Genomic DNA, 20460 nt, shown 5'->3' on the forward strand with positions numbered 1-20460 from the left:
GGAGGAGAAAGCTCGGGGTACGGCCAAAGAGAAGGATGGGTGGATTTTCCTAACTGGATTGCCAGAAAGCATTTGACACTGTGCCGCATGGGAGGCTGATGAGTTAGCTGGCTCAAAAGGCAAGAGAAACGGGGAGACAACTTGGATCAATTAGAGGGAAATCTTAGTGGAACAAAGGACGCATGTCCTGGTAGCCTTCTCGAAATAATTTGAGGCCACCCATGGTTGAGGTCAACCGTGATTGAGGTCATCCGTGGTTGAGGTCACCACTACTCTGTTTGATCTCTGAATAACTTGCCAGAAGCTATGGTCTCCTACTTGAATGTGTTTCACGATGAGGGAAAGGTCATGAAGGGAGTGGATGACCAGGATCGTATCAACTTACAAAGGCACCTATACTGACATGGTTGATGGAATTCGACTCTTCTCTATGACTCTCTCCTCAACACACACACACACACACACACACACACACACACACGCACGCACGCAGGCACGCACGCATCCCAAGGCAGACACACACCATCCCAGCTGGTTAGTAATCAATACCAGGAGGAGCAGCCAGCAGCTACAGGTGAGGAGGAGAGGGAGGGATGCTTCAGGAGGAGGTGGAGGGCAGGAGGGATGCTTCAGGAGGAGGTGGAGGGCAGGAGGGATGCTTCAGGAGGAGGAGGAGGGCAGGGATGGATGCTTCAGGAGGAGGTGGAGGGCAGGAGGGATGCTTCAGGAGGAGGAGGAGGGCAGGGATGGATGCTTCAGGAGGAGGAGGAGGGCAGGGAGGGATGTTTCAGGAGGAGGAGGAGGGCAGGGAGGGATGCTTCAGGAGGAGGAGGAGGGCAGGGAGGGATGCTTCAGGAGGAGGAGGAGGGCAGGGATGGATGTTTCAGGAGGAGGAGGAGGGCAGGGAGGGATGTTTCAGGAGGAGGAGGAGGGCAGGGATGGATGCTTCAGGAGGAGGAGGAGGGCAGGGAGGGATGTTTCAGGAGGAGGAGGAGGGCAGGGAGGGATGCTTCAGGAGGAGGAGGAGGAGGGCAGGGAGGGATGCTTCAGGAGGATGTCTTGAGGGGCCAACATGGAGGGGAAGGAGTGGTGTGTGATGAAGGTGGTGTTGGAGGAAGGAAGGAGAGAGGCGGGGCCAGAGGATATATTGCCCAGGGGAGGAAGCAGGCAGGAGATCATGGGTGATGGTTGGGGGGGGGGGAGGTTAGGTAGCAGAGGCGCGGCCCTCTCACTATGATGAAGGTAAGGGAAACAGTTGTAATGTTGGTGCTGAGATATGTAACATAGTAGGCAGATGGTCAGTGGAACACATGAGTCGCCCGTAACACACCATACTTGACGAGGTGAAATAAGAATGGCTGGGAATATTGTTTGTTCGGAAATTATTCTGTATATCTCGGTTGATCTGAGGCCATTATTGGTTCGAATGAAGTTGATGGTAACTTTGTCATGTCTGAGAAAGTAACTTACTTCATGACGGCACATGACAGTCTGTTGACTGTCAGCAGGATATCCTGACACATGTACTCAACTTGGATTGACTGACACATGTACTCAGCTTTGATTGATTTAAGTTGACCTGAAATATTATTGTACAAAGACTAAAGTTGAACGACTGTTTGCCAGATTAGATTATTACCAGCGCCTGTATTGTGATACTTGTACACAGATGTTTTGTAATGTATTTTGATGCATGATGTGCACTTTGCACGTCACAGTGATGAATGTCAGGTCAAGACCATTAGGATCGCTCTTCTGACCTTTTCCTACGTGGGTGAATTAATATCAAACAAGTTATGAGCCAGGTTAAGGTCCGGGTGGAAACGTTTTTTTTTTTATAAATGACAAAAATTGAGGTAGAGTTATAGGTTTTATAGGGTTCAGGTCGTAAACGTTGGGAAGCAATTCAGTTTAAGACCAAGAGTGTAATTTTCTTTGTTATGAGCCAAGTTAAATCTTCGTTAAACCTTTTTATTGGTGACGTCAAATTAAACTCGTTATTGATCCCACGCCGTCTGGCACGTCGGACGCTGGGAGACACATGTATGATGTTTACAAGTTGTGTTCAAGGTCGAGTTGTATGTTCAAGTGTAGCACCTGACGACGAACGAACGGACTGAAGTGTTCCCAAGTGTGTGGCCAGCCACGGACGCCACACACAAACTGTTACAAGGAAATTGTTGGAAAAAGAAAATGTATCAGAATTTGTGGAATGGGACGTGTGAATGAAACACTGACTGACTGAACGGTAGGAACGAAATGTAAACGTTCAGATCTCCCGAGGGACTGATGAACATTTGATCACCCGACGAAACAAAGGCGTCGTGGCTCAGCAACACATGATCCCGTCATGGCACTCCACTTGACGCACTTGCCTGCTGGTGTTCCTGTGTGTGTTGGAGGCTGGTGTTCCTGTGTGTGTTGGAGGCTGGTGTTCCTGTGTGTGTTGGAGGCTGGTGTCCTGTGTGTGTTGGAGGCTGGTGTTCCTGTGTGTGTTGGAGGCTGGTGTCCTGTGTGTGTTGGAGGCTGGTGTCCTGTGTGTGTTGGAGGCTGGTGTCCTGTGTGTGTTGGAGGCTGGTGTCCTGTGTGTGTTGGAGGCTGGTGTTCCTGTGTGTGTTGGAGGCTGGTGTCCTGTGTGTGTTGGAGGCTGGTGTCCTGTGTGTGTTGGAGACTGATGTCCTGTGTGTGTTGGAGGCTGATGTCGTGTGTGTGTTGGAGGCTGGTGTCCTGTGTGTGTTGGAGGCTGATGTCCTGTGTGTGTTGGAGGCTGGTGTTCCTGTGTGTGTTGGAGGCTGGTGTCCTGTGTGTGTTGGAGGCTGGTGTCCTGTGGTGGTGAAGGACTGTGGCAGTCTGGAACTGTCTTGTAGTACTGGCGTGACGGACTCGAGTGGTCCTTCGTCTGATTCTGATGCAGACAACATTCCAGATGTAATGTTTTATGTTGAGAAAGATTGGCAGGTGTGGATCACTTGAATGGAAAGAGCTTTTTGAATTATAAGTATTAATGAAGATGTTTTATATACGTAAGTATTTAAGTGTGTCTTAAGAGTATGCAGTTATTAAGATGAATCTGTTCCTTTATCCTTGCTATAGTATGATGACAAGACACAGTTACTGTGAATCTGGACGGACGCGTAGTGGATGGTATACAGGTTCACTACCTCCCTCGTGGGTGATGGTAGACGTCTACACCAAGTTCCATCATTTAAGACCCATCCAGCCTGACCTTGAGATATCCCAACATTACGACACTGTCACAAGTTTAACTGGTGTACAACCTGTAGTGCCGAGTCTGCCCAGGTCTGCCAACTTGTTCGACTGTATCACACACACACACACACACACACACACACACACACACACACACACACACACACACACACACTCCACACGTACCAGGGTCGTCTGACTTTTCCCCATTACTTTGGACCCAGAAAATGGGAATAGACTTGCGTCTGTGTGTGTGTGTGTGTGTGTGTGTGTGTGTGTGTGTGTGTGTTTGTGTGTGTGTGTGTGTGTGTCACTGTTGGTAAGACAAGTATTCAGATGTGTCCACAGAGGTTGGGGGACAAGTCCAGGATATTAAAACATCACAGGGAGGAAGTGCATGGCATGAAGACGTCTCGCAAAAAAATCTTTTTACTCTGTTTTTAGCTGTTTAATGTCGGCCTGAACCACCCTTGTGGGCGGGTGTGTGCCGGTGAAACACGTATCACCAGGTCACTTGTGTGAATTTTCTCCCTTGTTTCACTTTTACTTTTCAGATGGAACTCGTGGGCCACAGTGCCCAGGACAGTGAAGCATTATCCACGGACGATATTATATTTGATGTGTTCGTGTGGTTCACTCCCCCACAGTTCAGCGTTGTATTTAACTGAATATGTTTTAAACTAGTTTCTGGCAGGCTGTGTGTAGTATTGCTTTACATCTACCATCCATCCATGACACCTCCTCACCTGTAGATCTTCATATTGCTGAAATGTGTTTGGTCAGCTTACTCTTGATGGCCCACACCTCATCCTCGTCTCATCATTACTCTCATTTTCATGAGAGAGGCCTCCATCATAGACGGAACTCTCGTAAACGCTTGGCGATGAGTGAAGGGAAGTGAAAAACACGTGAAGAGAGAGATTATGAAATGTTTGTGAAGAGAGGAAGTACTAGAGAAGGATTGGTTTGTAGTGTATACAGACACATGATAATAAACCCTTCTTGATAGTTAAGAATTGACGTGTCAGTCTTGAGATGGCGGATGGTGCTGTGCATCACTTCACTCCTCGCTAGTCCAGGCGACAGCTCTTCCCCGAACGGTACCAACTTCCTACCGATGCATCTTTGCCTTGCCAGAACGCGTTAAATAACCATTAGGTTGTAGCGCTTTACAGATTACGCAGAGTGTACCAGCGTTATTGGTTATATTAGGAGGATGTACTAGCGTCATTGGTTATATCAGAGGGATTGTACCAGCGTCAGCGGCTGTAAGTGGGGGATGAGCGGGCATGGTGCTGGCTGGGGAGGATATTGGCCAGAAACATTAATCCCCGTAGGTCGTGTTCCTTTGGTGACCCAACGATCAAGTTTCCCATTCAGTAATTGAGCCGTGTTAACGAGGGAGACCCGACCCCTGGCTGAGGTGGATGATACAGAGCTTTGAGTGTATAGTATATTTAGCGCTTGATTGGTACATATGATATATACCTGGTGTATAATTAGTTTGGCTCGTGTATATGTTAGACCTGCAAGTATGTGTTATGTGGCTGGCTGTGTTATACCAGGCTTATGTTAGGCCGTCTGTCAAGTATAGAAAAGTCAGCAGAGGAAGTAGAGACACTAGGGTGGTTCAGGGAGGGCAGGATAGGGTGGAGGAGTATGCAGGGTACAGTGGACTAAGGCAGGAGAAGCTCCGTCCACTGAGCCAGTGTCAGGCGGTGTCCGTGTGACCGCCAGCAGCCGCCGGGTACGGGGAACACTCCAGAATATCCTCGTTGTGCCCCGTCACGTCTTCTGTTATCTTGCGTCCTACACACAACCCTTGGAGGACATCAATGAGCGAGAACAAGACAAAGAAAAAAAGAGGAACAAAGAAACACTGAGTAGGAGTTTGTGGCTTCAGCAACAGCCGTGAAGTGAGTAGAACAGCCGCTGTGTGAGAGGTTACCGCAGACGTGCTACATGCCTCAGCAGGACTCCTCTGAGCCTGTCAGCAGCGGCAGGAGGGGTGAGCCACAGTCCACCTGCTGTTGTGCTGCGCCTGATGACATGTTTGACTTTTGGACGTAGACGTGTCGGGTCGCACCCTTCCTCTACCATGGTGGTCATGCAGGGCAGGGGCGCGGGAGGTGAGGTGCGACCCTGGCGCTGGCTTCTCTTGTTGCTGGCCGGAAGGTGCATGGCTGCAGGAGGAGTGACGAGCTAGGGTCAAGCCAAGCTTATATATTGTTCGCTGTCAACTATTTCCCCGACAGAGAATGATGTTATATACTCCGGCTTGAATTGCCGTCTGCAAATGTTTCAGATCAAACCGCTCATATTGGACTGCACTTCATTACATGTTTTTTACGCGAGTCTTTTGAACAGCAATCAGATATAAAGTTTATATTTCATACTCGTGTATTACATGATTGTAGACGCCATTCCCAGCCCAACTGTCCAGGAGAGAAGGATAAGATCAAGGGCTTCTCTCCCGTCACCTAAAGCCTTACGCCTTGTGTCACACCAACGTTGACGTCCATGTCGAAATTTGAATATTTGTCCTGAAAGTTGAATGTTTTCCAAGGCAGCGTCCACTGCAGGATTGCCAGCACTAACGTGTGTTAGAGAATGTCCAGCGTTGTTATGGTGCAATGTAGGATGTCCAATATTATTATGATACATTGTAGAATGCCCAGTGTTGAGATATTGTATTGTAAAGTGTCAGCCACTGATATGGTCATTTATAAAAGTGTTTAATCTTGAAATGATGGATCATGTAATGCTCAGCGTTATTTTGCTGTATGATACAATATTCAGATTTAAAGTCAAACTGTCATCACAGTATTGTTGGTGTTTAGTGTCCACCACTGTAGTAATACATTACAGTGTCCACCTCTACACTGGTGCAGTATACAGTGTCCACCTCTATACTGGTGCAGTATACAGTGTCCACCTCTATACTGGTGCAGTATACAGTGCCTACCTCTACATTGGTGCAGTATACAGTGCCTACCTCTACACTGGTGCAGTATACAGTGCCTACTGTTGTTTTGGTGTATTTCTGTCATTGTTATGATGAAACTAAATTTCTTGAGTACGACGGTACGACCCCTGACCACTACGATACAATCCTGGAGTACGACGGAACGACCCTTGATCACTACGATACAATCCTTGAGCACGACGGTACGACCACACTTTGATGACTTGGGAACTGGACTGAGTCGTAGGCTGAAATATGTACTACATGATCCATTGTGTCCACACAGTTGCTTACTTGATCTACATTTGTAGGGGTGAGTGTTGGAGCCTCTGTGGCCTGGGGTGTGTGGAGGGGCCGGTGTTGGAGCTGCTCTGGCCTAGAGTGTGGGACAGACAGATATTGCCGTCTCCCTCACCACACTACACAGTATACCACCAGGAATATTCATAATGCTTTACCCCAACACCTTCACTCCTGCAGGCGCTCCAGCTTGGTCTCCACCCCCCCCCCCCCCCCTCGTGTCCCTCCACTCTTACATTAAAATGTTTTGCTTTTAAGTACCGTAGAATCCTTTAACTCGTGCGTCCCGCTCTTTAGTAGTTTATTGATATTGGACGGTAAGTGTGTGTGTGTGTGTGTGTGTGTGTGTGTGTGTGTGTGTGTGTCAGGCGATGGTGGAGGCAGCTGTAGGTGTGGTGCGCACAGTAAACACGCTATAAATACATTGTGTTAGTGTCTTATTTTCGACCTGCTTTGTGCAGTATATCATGTAAGGATGAAACCGCAAGATCTTAGTTTGAAAGCACTTATACTTTACTTTGTGTGTGTGTGTGTATATATATATATATATATATATATATATATATATATATATATATATATATATATATATATATATATATATATATATATATATATCACAGTGTAAAAAATAGCTGTACTGTGAATGCTGCAGTTGCAAGGTATACCCAGAACAACTTGTCATTCTTGAGTAAACCAAGAGACATGTTGCACTGGTGAGGTTAACCACACTGGTGCACAGCCATGATGAACCATCAATCCTCAGCCAACAACCACTCACCTACAGGGTTGTTATGGCACCGCTACTCGTACGATTAAAGAGGACAAACACATGACCTGTTAACTGTGAGGATCACACGCCATGCCTGGCAGTAGGGCAGGCTGGCTCGGCTGGTAGCCACGAAAATAACATGGCATGAATATTAATTCATGTGAATAACTTGATTAACTGTGTCTCGTGCGTCGGGAAAGTTTATGTTCTGTATAGATGAAAACTGTGTGGATGACGCGCTCAGTTGCTTCATGCAGTAATGTCTGCCGATCTTGAGCACTTAACCAGCGGTAGTTGCTGCTTTGTGCCGCTTACCAGCTACTGCCAAGCTCGCACCATCGTTGGGTTAACGAGAGAAAATCCTTCCTCAGGTATGAGATTGAATGACGAAATGTTTTGATTGGTGGCAATGAAGGGATAAAATCAGTGTTGCCAGTGTAGATCAACTGGTACATATATGACCTTTTTTTTTGTAACTCCTTAACGACCATCTGACCCTTACGTGTGGTAACCAGACCTGTGACTTCGAAGGACTGTCATCACTGAACAACTTAGGGGAAAGTTTCCCTGAATTTCCCGCTCAGGAAGCGGGTGTTACAAGATTTCCGTCACCATTGCCTGGTCACGTTGATTCTGTGATGCCTCTCTGCTGTCAGGGGAATGTTGAACTGAAGTTTAAGAAGATGAACATTTCCGATGAAGACTTCCTACAGATGTAGCCTCACCCAAGGACAGACTCGCCTTCCAAGAACAAGTATATTTGTGACACTTTTTCCTTCGAATGACGTCACCGAAGTCAAGATTACGTTGTGTAGTGACGTACACACCCGAGAACACCTCAGGTGGGAAACAGCCAGACTGGCATTCATCATCATGTGATGGTCAGGAGGCAGCCTTACCAGCCACAGATGGTATGTTGTGATGTACTATGTATAATGTATATTATTTACAGTACATCAGTAAAGATGACCAAGATTTTACCAGCTGTTCGTGCCTTGTCCTTATATTCTCTCTCTCTCTCTCTCTCTCTCTCTCTCTCTCTCTCTCTCTCTCCCAATGGCTCCCGTGGGGATTGTGATGGTGGAAGTGAGTTAACACCACTTGCATCACCTCATTTACAAGTGTAAGTTATGGAGCAGGATCAACGCGGGCCTCTCTCGTACTTACACTTTCTCCACATACTGCCGCCAGGTCTACACCCTTCACTGTGTGGGTGTCGCGTGTCTGGCCTGTTATCCTGTCTGTGTGAGTACGTGTATATATGTGTGTGTATAGTTCCCTGTTTGCACCATATAGTGGTGGAATGTTACACTGGTAGGGCCCCGTCTCATGAACCATCTCATTTACCTTACCTTCAGTGGGGTCAGTTACCGTCACACTGGCTTCCGTACCTGAAGGCACGACAAATCATTGAACCGTCAGATGTTAATAACAAGAGCGAACATGAGGAAACTGTCATTTGCCTCGGCTAATTCCCCAGTGGCCATGCACGAGACATAATAACAGTTTTTCAACGTATCCACAAAGTTAGTGAACCCTGGGTGGGCCGTACCGTGGAGTTGTGTATCAGTCTCGGCTTCCTTCCTGCGTCGCGATACACACGCACTCGAACTTTTCCACTCATTCCTTTCGGTTTTTTCAAAGTTTTCCAGATACAGAACCTGGACCGTTTCCAACTTGGGATTCTGTCCTCAGCCTGTGTGCATATGACATTATAGAAAAGCAATATACCTCGTGTTATGACGTCATGCATTGTTCGCTGACGGAGACTCCAGGTCGGGCTGGCCTGGAGGAGCCCTCAGACCTCAGTGGTAGGCGAACGCGTCTTAAGTGGCGCCTACTGGTAGTAGTGGTAGAGTGTCTTCAGGCACGCGTGTGCGACGAACTGCAGTGTACCACCTTGACAACACTTGTTATACACTGCTGTGTGGTACTGAAGGACACAGTCATGTGGACTCGGGGAACACCAGCAGGCAGTCATGACACATCGTCCTCAGCCACCATACACCAGCAGGCAGTCATGACACATCGTCCTCAGCCACCATACACCAGCAGGCAGTCATGACACGTCGTCCTCAGCCACCATACACCAGCAGGCAGTCATGACACATCGTCCTCAGCCACCATACACCAGCAGGCAGTCATGACACATCGTCCTCAGCCACCATACACCAGCAGGCAGTCATGACACATCGTCCTCAGCCACCATACACCAGCAGGCAGTCATGACACATCGTCCTCAGCCACCATACACCAGCAGGCAGTCATGACACATCGTCCTCAGCCACCATACACCAGCAAGCAGTCAAGACAAAGTCTTTCATATTTCAAAAGTTTCTCTTTTAATTTCTCATTTTTGCAGCAATATTCTTTCGCAACCATTGGAAACTTCAACTGTTTCCAGCCATCAGATTTCTGGAAGTTATTTTAGCCAGACTCTTCATATTTCATCGTGATAATGTTACTTTTTCTTGATGTCAATTTAATGTTTTTTCATCACTATTGTGGGTACCAGTTGTGGGTACCAGTTGTGGGTACCAGTTGTAGGTACCAGTTGTGGTGGATACAGCGTAGGGTACAGACTGAGGGAGAAGCTGGGGGTTACACTGGGAGGTAAACAGAGTAATGTAACGCCCAGCCAGGTCAGGGGTCAGGTAGGGTAATGTAACGCCCAGCCAGGTCAGCGGTCAGGTAGGGTAATGTAACGCCCAGCCAGGTCAGCGGTCAGGTAGGGTAATGTAACACGGGCAGCTGTGCAAGGGGTGACGTCACCAAACCTCAGCCTGTCTGTCATACTGGGGAAAAAAAAACATTTTTGTTGCCAGCAAAGATTTTTCATCACTGGCTTTGAACTCCACACCTCGTCAAGGAGGCGTTGATATCATGTCACAGACGTATGAATACGTCAGTAAATATATATATATATATATATATATATATATATATATATATATATATATATATATATATATATATATATATATATATATATATTATATATATATATATATATGTGTGTGTGTGTGTGTGTGTGTGTTGTAGGGGCTGGTACAGATCAGTAATATCCACTAGCGTATGATACCCTGACGTTGTACACACTAAGGCTGGTCCGGGAGAATGGGTCTTCAACTTGTTTTTGTAAGGCAAGTCTGAGGTGGTTGGCGGCCTCCTAGTGGGAGGAGCAGGACCACCTGGTCTGGGCGGCCTCTTGCTCCTCCTCCCCCGCCGTCATGTTCCACTCACCCGCCCTACTTCTGGACACCTTCGAAAGCAGTATGTGTATTCGTGTATAGATTTGCCTCACTGTTAAAGAGGACATGCGGGAAAGACTTGTGTATTTATGATTTATGAGGAGCAAGAGTGGGTTGGTCGTGTATAGCTGTAATACCTTTAGTCGTAAGTAGGAGTCAGGATGTGATGGATTTATTGTCCGTCATAGTTAGTGTAACGCGTATGTTTACCTGTGTGTCAGTAGATTTGCACGTACCATCTTGTGTGTGTGTGTCTGTGTGTCTGTATGTGTGTGTGTGTGTGAGGACAGCCAGGCAGTGGTAGTGTTGTGCCGGGTTGGCTAGATGATGTTGTGTCTGGTGTTGAAGGCGCGAGTATAATCGGTTTTCGTTGTGTTGCTGCAGCCGGTGTTGGAAGCTGTGGTGTGGCCAGTGGTGGGAGCCGGTTGTACGGCAGATGTTGAAGTGGCAGGCGTTGGTGGTGCGGGTGCGTCCACTGTTGAAGGTGATACTGCTGGAGGTGGTGTTGTGAGCAGTGTTGAGGCAGTGGAGTGGCCACTGTTGGAGGCGCTGATGTGGATGGCTATTTTAAGGAGTGGCCGTGGAGGGTGATGGAGGCGGTGGTTTAATCGTTGCTGGTGCTGTACACCGTTCCTTCCTGCTGCCCCCTCTCCTTTAATCCATCTCTCTGGCCTACCATCTCTGCTCCGTCCCCTTTATAAGTCACACGGGCATTAGGTCGGTAACGGCTCGTCCCAGGCCTTGCCACCCACCATCTCCTGCGGCACCTTAACCTCTCAGCGTGTAAGTCAAAAGCCAGGTGGAGGTGGGAATGTCTGGAGTACTTGACCAGTTCCAGCGACCCCAGCAGAACTAATCTCTCTGTAGGTACATGAGTATGACAGTGTGACACTTGAGGATGATGCCTTAGCCTTTGTTTAGTCTAAGCCTTAAAAGTCACAACAAAAATCACGCCATTATGATTGAGGGTCGTACCGTCGTGCTCAAGGGTCGTACAACTTAAATAAAATGTCGCGTACCCTCGTGCTCAAGTGGCGTACCTCGTGCTCTAAGGAGTTAGAATCACATGTGGGAGTAGTCAGAGCGGAGCTCCAGACATTGTGTACAGATACTCACGTGTATGAATTATACATTACCGTTTGGGCGTGGCGTCAGACCAGGAGGGAAATGTTAGCCATGCGATGGTACTGCTGAGCCTCGCTCTCCCACTCCACTATACCTGGCGTCCGACCAAGGTTCCATGGTTGTTGACAGACTCCGTCCAAGTGTTCGCTGTTGTTAGTATACGTGGCAGATACTATGGTGCTGCCACCAACCTGCTTGCCAGTGAACAGCCTTTAAAAGGAGTGCCGTAGTTAAGCGTTGACACTGAGCTTCCATGCACGGACGTGAGTGGCTGGAGACCAGGAGGAGACTTGAGGTAAATAGGAGCACCAGTGAGGGAGCGTCGAGCATGTGTGTCTTCTTTCAAGTTGTTTTGATTATTATGTAGAAAACTGTTGTTCAGATGATTGTGTAGCTCTTCTTACGTTAAGATTGAACTTGATGAACATGGGATATTATTGTCCTGAATATCCTAAAAGTTTGGTTCTTTGTTGGGGCTAGGGGAAGGTATATATAAATATAATCTTTCTTCTTCCTGCAATCTGCTGCAGTACCTTCAAGAGTTTTTTCCCCAGCGAGTTTGACCTTATCATTCCTGAATCACTTTAAGTAATTACTTTCCTTGCACTTGTGTGGGTTAATGACTTACACTATGATTGTAATAGACGTTCCTTTATATATTTTGCTGACATCTTGCAAAATGGAATTCCTTATCTAAGTGGAAATTACTTTCGGTCAGGTCGTGTTAGGACCAGTTAGGGAGGAGAGTTTGAATGGTGAGGAACACAGTCAGTCTAGCCATTTTTGGCCATTTTATTTCATCTCGATTGGAGCATTTCTCGTTTAAATTAGTTTTTCAGTTGACCTACAAATAACAGTTCAACAACTGCCGTTCACTTTTGCAACTAGTAATCTCTCTCTCTCTCTCTCTCTCTCTCTCTCTCTCTCTCTCTCTCTCTCTCTCTCTCTCTCTCTCTCTCTCTCAAACCTGACGTCAAATTTAAAGTTGCATTATCAGTGTTTTATATTTTCTTGCCAGAAAGCAATTTGGTGCATCGAGGATTTTCCTATCAATAATTACTTTGCAGTTTACACCTTTACTATACATCATAGTTAGTGTTCTACCTGTCTCCTCACAGTCATAGCTCTCAAAACCAGCGGATGGCATCATGTTTGGTGATCTTACAGAAATGAACGCACCTGAAGAAGTATGTATTTAATTATGCAACTCACAAACTTGTTTGTAAACTCTTAGAGTTTGCTTCACGTCGATTGTAGTGTTAACTACATAGATTTAAACTAGATTTAACCCACGTGAATAAAGACCTGTATGTATGTGAATGTTGTAAGTACGCAAAGTTCTGTAAACATTTCAACTCGGTCACACACACACACACACACACACACACACACACACACACACACACTAGCGAGTCAAGGAACTGAAAAGTCAGACTGAACTTTCCCTGGGTCGGGAGGGTTGTTTGTGTTGTGTTGGGGGGGAAGGAGGCTGTCGTCGCATTAGGGAACTGAGTCAACATTTGGCCGATTACTGAGGATTACCTGGGGGGACTGACGTTCAGAGCGGAGGGGTACGCAAGGTAGAGAACCACCCACGAACACAGACTCTGTATTTACCTATTTGTTTTTTTTTCAACTCCTTTGTACGGTACAGGGAGAGCGTTGTACACCAGTGGGGCCCCGTCTGTGCACACGAAACCTGTGTCTGTTCACTGGAATGAAACGCCACGACTTTGATGGATGAACTCGCGGCCTTTGGAAAAGGCTGTTACCATCCGAGGCGGTTCGCTGCTGGCGGGAGAGCCAGCTTCGTTTACCCTCCCATGATGCAGGATGTTCCTCGTCATGACTGAGTATATATACACTGCAGGACTTGGTGGGTTTCTTCAGGTACCAGCACCCTGTACGAAGACGTACCAGAACCAAACGACATTTACCAGCCTTATTAGCGAAAGACCAAGTGTGTCTCGTTCGTAGCCTAGTGGTTGCAGGTTGGCGTGTAGACAATGGTAATCATAAGATTTAGGATAAGAAATAGTTTGGGACGTTATATATTGACTACTATCTTTCATGTTGCCATGTACACGAAAGCAGAATGTCTTATATTGTTAACACTGTACCCTAACAGTCACTTCACTAAGACTTTATATTTCACAGTCTTTGTATAAACAACAGTAGGATCACTTCCGTAAAAACGTCTTCTATATAATAGAATTTTCTCGCTAATGTTTCTCTTTTAGTAACATATATAATTATAGTAGTTGTAATGTGATTACTTCGAAAATAGACTTTTCTAAAAAAAAAAAAAAGAAACATGCTCAGTATGATTTACCTAGAACTACATTGTATATATTTAGTTAACATTATGATTAAAACGCTACAGGTGATGGAAAATTTTAAGATGCATTTCTGAAATGATATCAGATGTTAAGGTCACATATCTTTATGCCTGATACAGAAAAAGGTAAAAGTTTCTTGACCATTGTAACCATCCCTCTATCTTTAATAGGAACTTTAATGAACTCTGGTAAGAATCACCATGTAAACTATGGTAAGGATCACCATATAAACTGTGGTAAGGATCACCATATAAACTATGGTAAGGATCACCATATAAACTGTGGTAAGGATCACCATATAAACTGTGGTAAGGATCACCATATAAACTGTGGTAAGGATCACCATATAAACTGTGGTAAGGATCACCATATAAACTGTGGTAAGAATCACCATATAAACTGTGGTAAGGATCACCATATAAACTGTGGTAAGGATCACCATATAAACTGTGGTAAGGATCACCATATAAACTGTGTTAAAAATCACGATATAAACTGTGGTAAGGATCACCATATAAACTGTGGTAAGGATCACCATATAAACTGTGGTAAGGATCACCATATAAACTGTGGTAAGGATCACCATATAAACTGTGGTAAGGATCACCATATAAACTGTGGTAAGGATCACCATATAAACTGTGGTAAGGATCACCATATAAATTGTGGTAAGGATCACCATATAAACTGTGGTAAGAATCACCATATAAACTGTGGTAAGGATCACCATATAAACTGTGGTAAGGATCACCATATAAACTGTGGTAAGGATCACCATATAAACTGTGTTAAAAATCACGATATAAACTGTGGTAAGGATCACCATATAAATTGTGGTAAGGATCACCATATAAATTGTGGTAAGGATCACCATATAAACTGTGGTAAGGATCACCATATAAATTATGGTAAGGATCACCATATAAACTGTGGTAAGGATCACCATATAAATTGTGGTAAGGATCACCATATAAATTGTGGTAAGGATCACCATATAAACTGTGGTAAGGATCACCATATAAACTGTGGTAAGGATCACCATATAAACTGTGGTAAGGATCACCATATAAATTGTGGTAAGGATCACCATATAAATTGTGGTAAGGATCACCATATAAACAGTTCATAACTTCCAGAACTTCACCAGTAACAGGGAAATCGCATACACTCGACATCACTTGCATAGCGACCCATCACTTGCAGGGACACTGAACCTTTAATAGCTCCAGAGAAGCGTTGTACACACACACACACACACACACACACACACACACACACACACACACACACACACACACACACACACACACACACACACACACACACACACACACACACACGCACCACCTTCTTAAGTTCACTTAGCATGGCATGAATTCACAAAGCATCCTTTGAAACAGGCAGTGTATTCTTAAATTCCTCTCTGAAAGCAAACGAAAGGTTTTAATCTCGTATGCCACCCACTTGAGTGCAGTCTTTATATTCTCAACTCCAGGACCACACCTATCACTTGACACAGAACACTTATATTTTGTTAGTCTGCCACAAGTCATAACAAACACTCTTAGAACAAAGTGAACAACTGTTTTCTGAGCACCCTTTCAAGGCATATAGTACATCCCCTTGATTTTGGTTATTTTCTAAGCATTAGAGACCTAATGACCGAAAATTGAGGATTTGCTGTCATTTGTACTATACAGAAGAACCACTTCGGAAGAATTACTTTTTTCCGTATCTTTGATGGATTATTTGTGTCATACTGAGTCATCCATGTTTGTATATTACTATAATCGGTCTGTGTACAGCCAGGTACCGTCGCAACAGAGACCCACTAATTCCGCGTTTGGTTTCGTCTTCACCACAGGTGTACAGAAGTCTGTTCCAGCCGCTGAAGGTTTCGCGCCACCAGTTCAAGCGGGTCATCAACTGTATGAAGCTCATCCGCTACGTTAAGTTCCAGGAGATCTACGCCCAGGAGAAGATCACCAGAGTCGACTCTCTCTCACTTGTACTGTCGGGCAGGTGAGTCTGACAGGGGGGGCAGGGAGGGGTTCTGGCATGTAGGATGTAAGGAGAGGGAGGAAATTCAGGGGTACGTGTCTCCTCCTGTCCTGTCTGATGATGATAGGTCACAGACAACAGGAGGGAGGTCAAGATCTTCTGGATGGTTCCCGTACATCCTCTGTTTTCCACTTGATTTTGTAAGATTTGTGTACTGGAGACCTTCATATTATCCCACGGAGGTTAAACCTGGAATCAACTGTTTGTATTGTTGTATGATATGTCGCCGGGGAAGGACGTTTGCTTGCTTGCTGTTCCTCACATCTGATATTGATCGTAGCACTCTACAGTACAACTACGCTTGTCATGCCCTGCACATGAGATCAGATTTGGATGACACTATCGTCCACTGATGACACTACAGACATAGATAAATCGTCTCATCCTCCTCGGAAGGTATATGTTCAGCCGGGGAACATTTCGGCTTCTTCACCGTGAGAAGAAGGAAGACATGAAGACACATAACCGAATCCCAGAGGGAGGCAGGATTGGCCTCACAGCTGTGTCAGAAGTCTAGGACTGAAGATGTCGGACGACCTGACCCTTATACTGCACAACACAGGAACTCTCCAGTCACTGGTGATGATGATGATGATAATTGGTTGTGTGTGAGAACTTTCCCAGCAAGGAAAGCAAGACCAGTGATGATGACACTAGTGGAACCACTGATTGTTTCCTGACTGGCGCGGTTGTGTGCTAACATGGCTATACATTAGTGGCAGGAACTGCTGGTACACAAACGTACAAAGGTCCTTCCATGAGTTGTCCAGCACGAGATTCTTCCATGTTGAGTTGTGTGGCATCGTATTATTCCGTGATCAGCTGAAGTTTAGCGCAACAAGCGAGGAAAGCTGCGGTTATGAGTGTAGTAGCGGGAGAGTATGGCAGCCAGTAGGTGTAGAGCAGCAGGGGAGGATGGCAGCAGGCACGGCAGCAGGGAGTCCTATAAACAATATATAGCAGGAAAACGTCAATATAAGTCCGTGACGGAGACTGCTGCCGCTGTGCGACAGTGTGTGTGTGGGACTGCCACGTTGGCTGCAACTGTGATGTGCCACATGAAGAGTATTGTGTTCGGCGGTGATGCTTACTGCATGGTTAGCCTCCACAGTGGCATGAATGTGATTGTGGGCGGGAGGGTTTGGTTGGACCAGCGGATGTTAGCTACCCTACCTAATGTCACGTTACTCACTACCCCATACAGACATACCTCTAATAACACCGTTACTATCACAGAGCAGACGTGTTACACACAACACGTATAACGCACATGGAACCCACACACAACACGAGTAAGTACCTCCCTACATGCACACTTCTTACTTCTCTGCCGACTTACCCACTTACTGCCCTACTGCCCTACCCACCTACATCCTTATCTACCTACTTCCATATTTACTTACCTACCCACCTGAGGCGGATGGGTTGGCCAGCTGGCTGCTGGAATACTCAGTAGGCTGGCAGGAGACTGAGTAGGTTTCTTCGATACTCATGAGATTACTGGGGTCCATCCCTCCGCTTTCGTGAAGCAACAGTATTCTGGAAACAGAAAATCAAGGCAACAGTGAAGATAGAATATGTAGGCAGCAGTTTTCAGGAGGCAGAATTTCGAGGTATGTTGGCAGCAGTTTATTGACCGTGCAACATGCAGAAGTTGCTCTGTATGGTGGCCACATGATCTGGGAAGGAGAATGTGCCGCAGTGTGCCCCAGGCAGTAGTTGAAGTATACAAAGTCTTCTCCTCTCGCGAGACAGGTGTCGGAGCAACCGTGTTCTGTAGGCTGTGTCGAGGCTGCGGTGTGAGGGAATATCGAGACGTTATTCAAGAATCATGACACCAGAAATATGAAAGCCTGGGCTGAGTTGGTCAAGGTAAAAACACCGTCCAATTTACATAGTAGTTATTGATTACGAGATTTTTTTTTTATATAAAGTTTTTAGTATTGTGTTACAGGTGTTGTCGTCCATGGTTCCTTGCCCTGTTCCTCCTCCTCCTCCTCCTCCTCCTCCTCCTCCTCCTCCTCACTCACTCACTCCACTTCCGTCTGGCTTCCTGGCCGGCACGCCGCCTCACTACGTCTGCCACTAAGGGAAGAATGATCACCATCCGTGCCACGTTTATCACTCCCTTGTCCACATTATTCCCAGCCCTGGAGGCGGACACTGCTGCCATCTCTTGGGCGTCCGGAAGGTCGGGAGAAGGTAATATCCTGCCAGCCTGGATGGCTTGAGCGTAGGTGTTTGGAAGGATGAAATGCTCTAATCGCTTGGTATGTACACATGTGATGAAACAGAACCAGTGACTGCGTTTCTGGAAAGGTGGAACTACATATCAGGGGTCTGAAGAACTGGAACGAAGCCATTAGACGGATGTCGGGAATAACGAAATCTTATTATGCAAAGTCTCTCTCAGGATGACTCTTAGTCATCTTGGTTTAAGGATGGAGGAAAACTAGGCATTTCCTGGGTCGCTGGGAGGCTAGAACCGTGGCCGTGTGAATACCTGAAGGGCTGAAATGCTGTAATCACAGGAGTTTGGAATGGTGAAGTTTGTTGTCTTGGGTACGGAAGGATATGACACTCATGTATGGGGGTTACTGCCAGCCACACTGTGCCTGGTGTTGGGTGGAGTGTGGCACAGTGAGCTGTGCTTCCCTGGTCGGTGTCTGGCCTGTGCTAGAGCTGCCCACGACAAAGCTCATCACCATTTACAAGCTAAGTTAATCTGAGGGGATTGGTGGCGCACCATCAGAGACCATTAGCTCCCGCGGGGTAGTGGCGGCCGCTGCCAGCCTCTCTCCTCACAGAAAAGTTTTGGCGAACATATCTTACTGTTGCCTCACACGGCGATGAGGTAAGTGCGGTGAACGTCATCTCTCTGTTCATTTATTGGTATGATCGCATGGTAATGCAAGAACAAATAAAGATACTTTACAGGAGATGTAACTAGGTCGCTCTGTTTCTTTTATTCACAAAATAATTTTTAGCTCAGAATGTGTGATAGAGCCAGGGTAGGTTACCGATGCGACTAGCGAGGTAGAGAGGTGTCAGTGCCGTGTGTCTGTTCGTCTGTTGTTTGTGTGTCTTTTGAACTCGCTGGATCGACCCTCATGATTAATATGATTATGATCACACACTCTAGGGCGAGGGTGGCACTTGGACGGATCGCCTTTTCCGGGACGACGCATCAAGACGGCTAATTATGTCGTGATGTAGAAGCTTGTTGGTCAAGCAAAAGGGGCGGTAAGTTAGGCGTGGGTGAGCACCTCGGTGTGGTGTGTCACACCTGAGACTGAGTGAGGGGACCGGAAGGATGGTGTGTACGTCAGACACCATATAGTGTAGATAACCTTCACAGAACTTCAAGAAGTTGAAGTTTCAGGGTCAGCACCGGAGCGCTCGGCTCAACCTCAAGTTTCACTCATAAACTCCCCGAGAATTTTCCCCATCTGATGAACGCTGAAGGAGACAACATTACCTAGTTGTTAAGCCGCGTTCCTCAGTGACGTCCAGTAGAGCGTAATGGAACATAGGATATAGGTGACATGGTGGACTCGTGGTTGTACTCTTCAAGTTTGTTGTTCAAAGATTATACACACTACGGGTCGGATCTGAACCCATCCACGGATCTATAGACACCACGGCAGTAGTTCTGATCCTTGTTGGTGTGTGTACACCTGAACCTCACGCGCGTCACCTCACAGGAAAATCTCAAACTTTCCTTTATGAGTCACATGGAAGATATGGTACATGTGCTGTGTCTCACTTGATAAACTCATTATACCTCTGTTCCTGGAAGTGTGTGTATCTCATGCATCCCATAGTGAGGCTTCACATACCCGCTGGAGGTTCACGAGCCCACGGTTCAGAACCACTGAGGTATATCAACTCCCCCTGAGATAATTAGCCACACATAAACTGGTCACAACCACATGGGAAAAGACACGACGTGGGCTGTATGCTGTATGGGGTCGTACCTGATCAGGTCAGGATCCACAAGGTCTAGTATTGCGGAAGTCTCATTCACTGTCTTGTCTCAGTGATGTTACCTCGAACATGGCAGTCGGTGTACATGTATGCAATGCGATGGCTTACATTAGAAACCTTGGAAGACCTGGAGAGATATTGTTGCAGTTAACAGTTACATTGACCCATTGATCATGTGGTTCACCTTACATGATTCGGAAGGAAACAGGTTTCACCTATATTGTCCAGCTAGAGGAAATGGCAATGACCTGTTGTTGAATACCGGTTATGATTTAATTTCATTCTTGTGAAACATTTGAGCTTCCAGGGACAAATGAACGTTATGTTAGAGTGAATTAAGTACCACATTATATAAGATGTATTGGAAATCCTACATTATAGAAATTCATGGTTAATATGAAGTGATCTTAGAAATGAGAATTGAATTTTAGGGTGAAAAGATTTAGTTGA

The 20460-nt window shown here is 46.1% G+C and overlaps 1 protein-coding gene across 3 annotated transcripts in view; it reads left to right on the plus strand.

Moving 5' to 3' along the window:
- LOC139755838 (popeye domain-containing protein 3-like) overlaps positions 1–20460 on the plus strand; it is a 340156-nt gene that overhangs the window by 161546 nt on the left and 158150 nt on the right. For all 3 annotated transcript variants that reach the window (XM_071674468.1, XM_071674451.1, XM_071674458.1), the window contains exon 3: positions 15827–15984. In XM_071674468.1, coding sequence (XP_071530569.1) covers positions 15827–15984 — 158 coding nt within the window. The remainder of the gene's footprint in view (positions 1–15826; positions 15985–20460) is intronic.

Source organism: Panulirus ornatus, chromosome 2 (genome assembly GCF_036320965.1).
Source record: "Panulirus ornatus isolate Po-2019 chromosome 2, ASM3632096v1, whole genome shotgun sequence".
In the NCBI taxonomy this organism is placed as follows: Eukaryota; Metazoa; Arthropoda; class Malacostraca; order Decapoda; family Palinuridae; genus Panulirus; species Panulirus ornatus.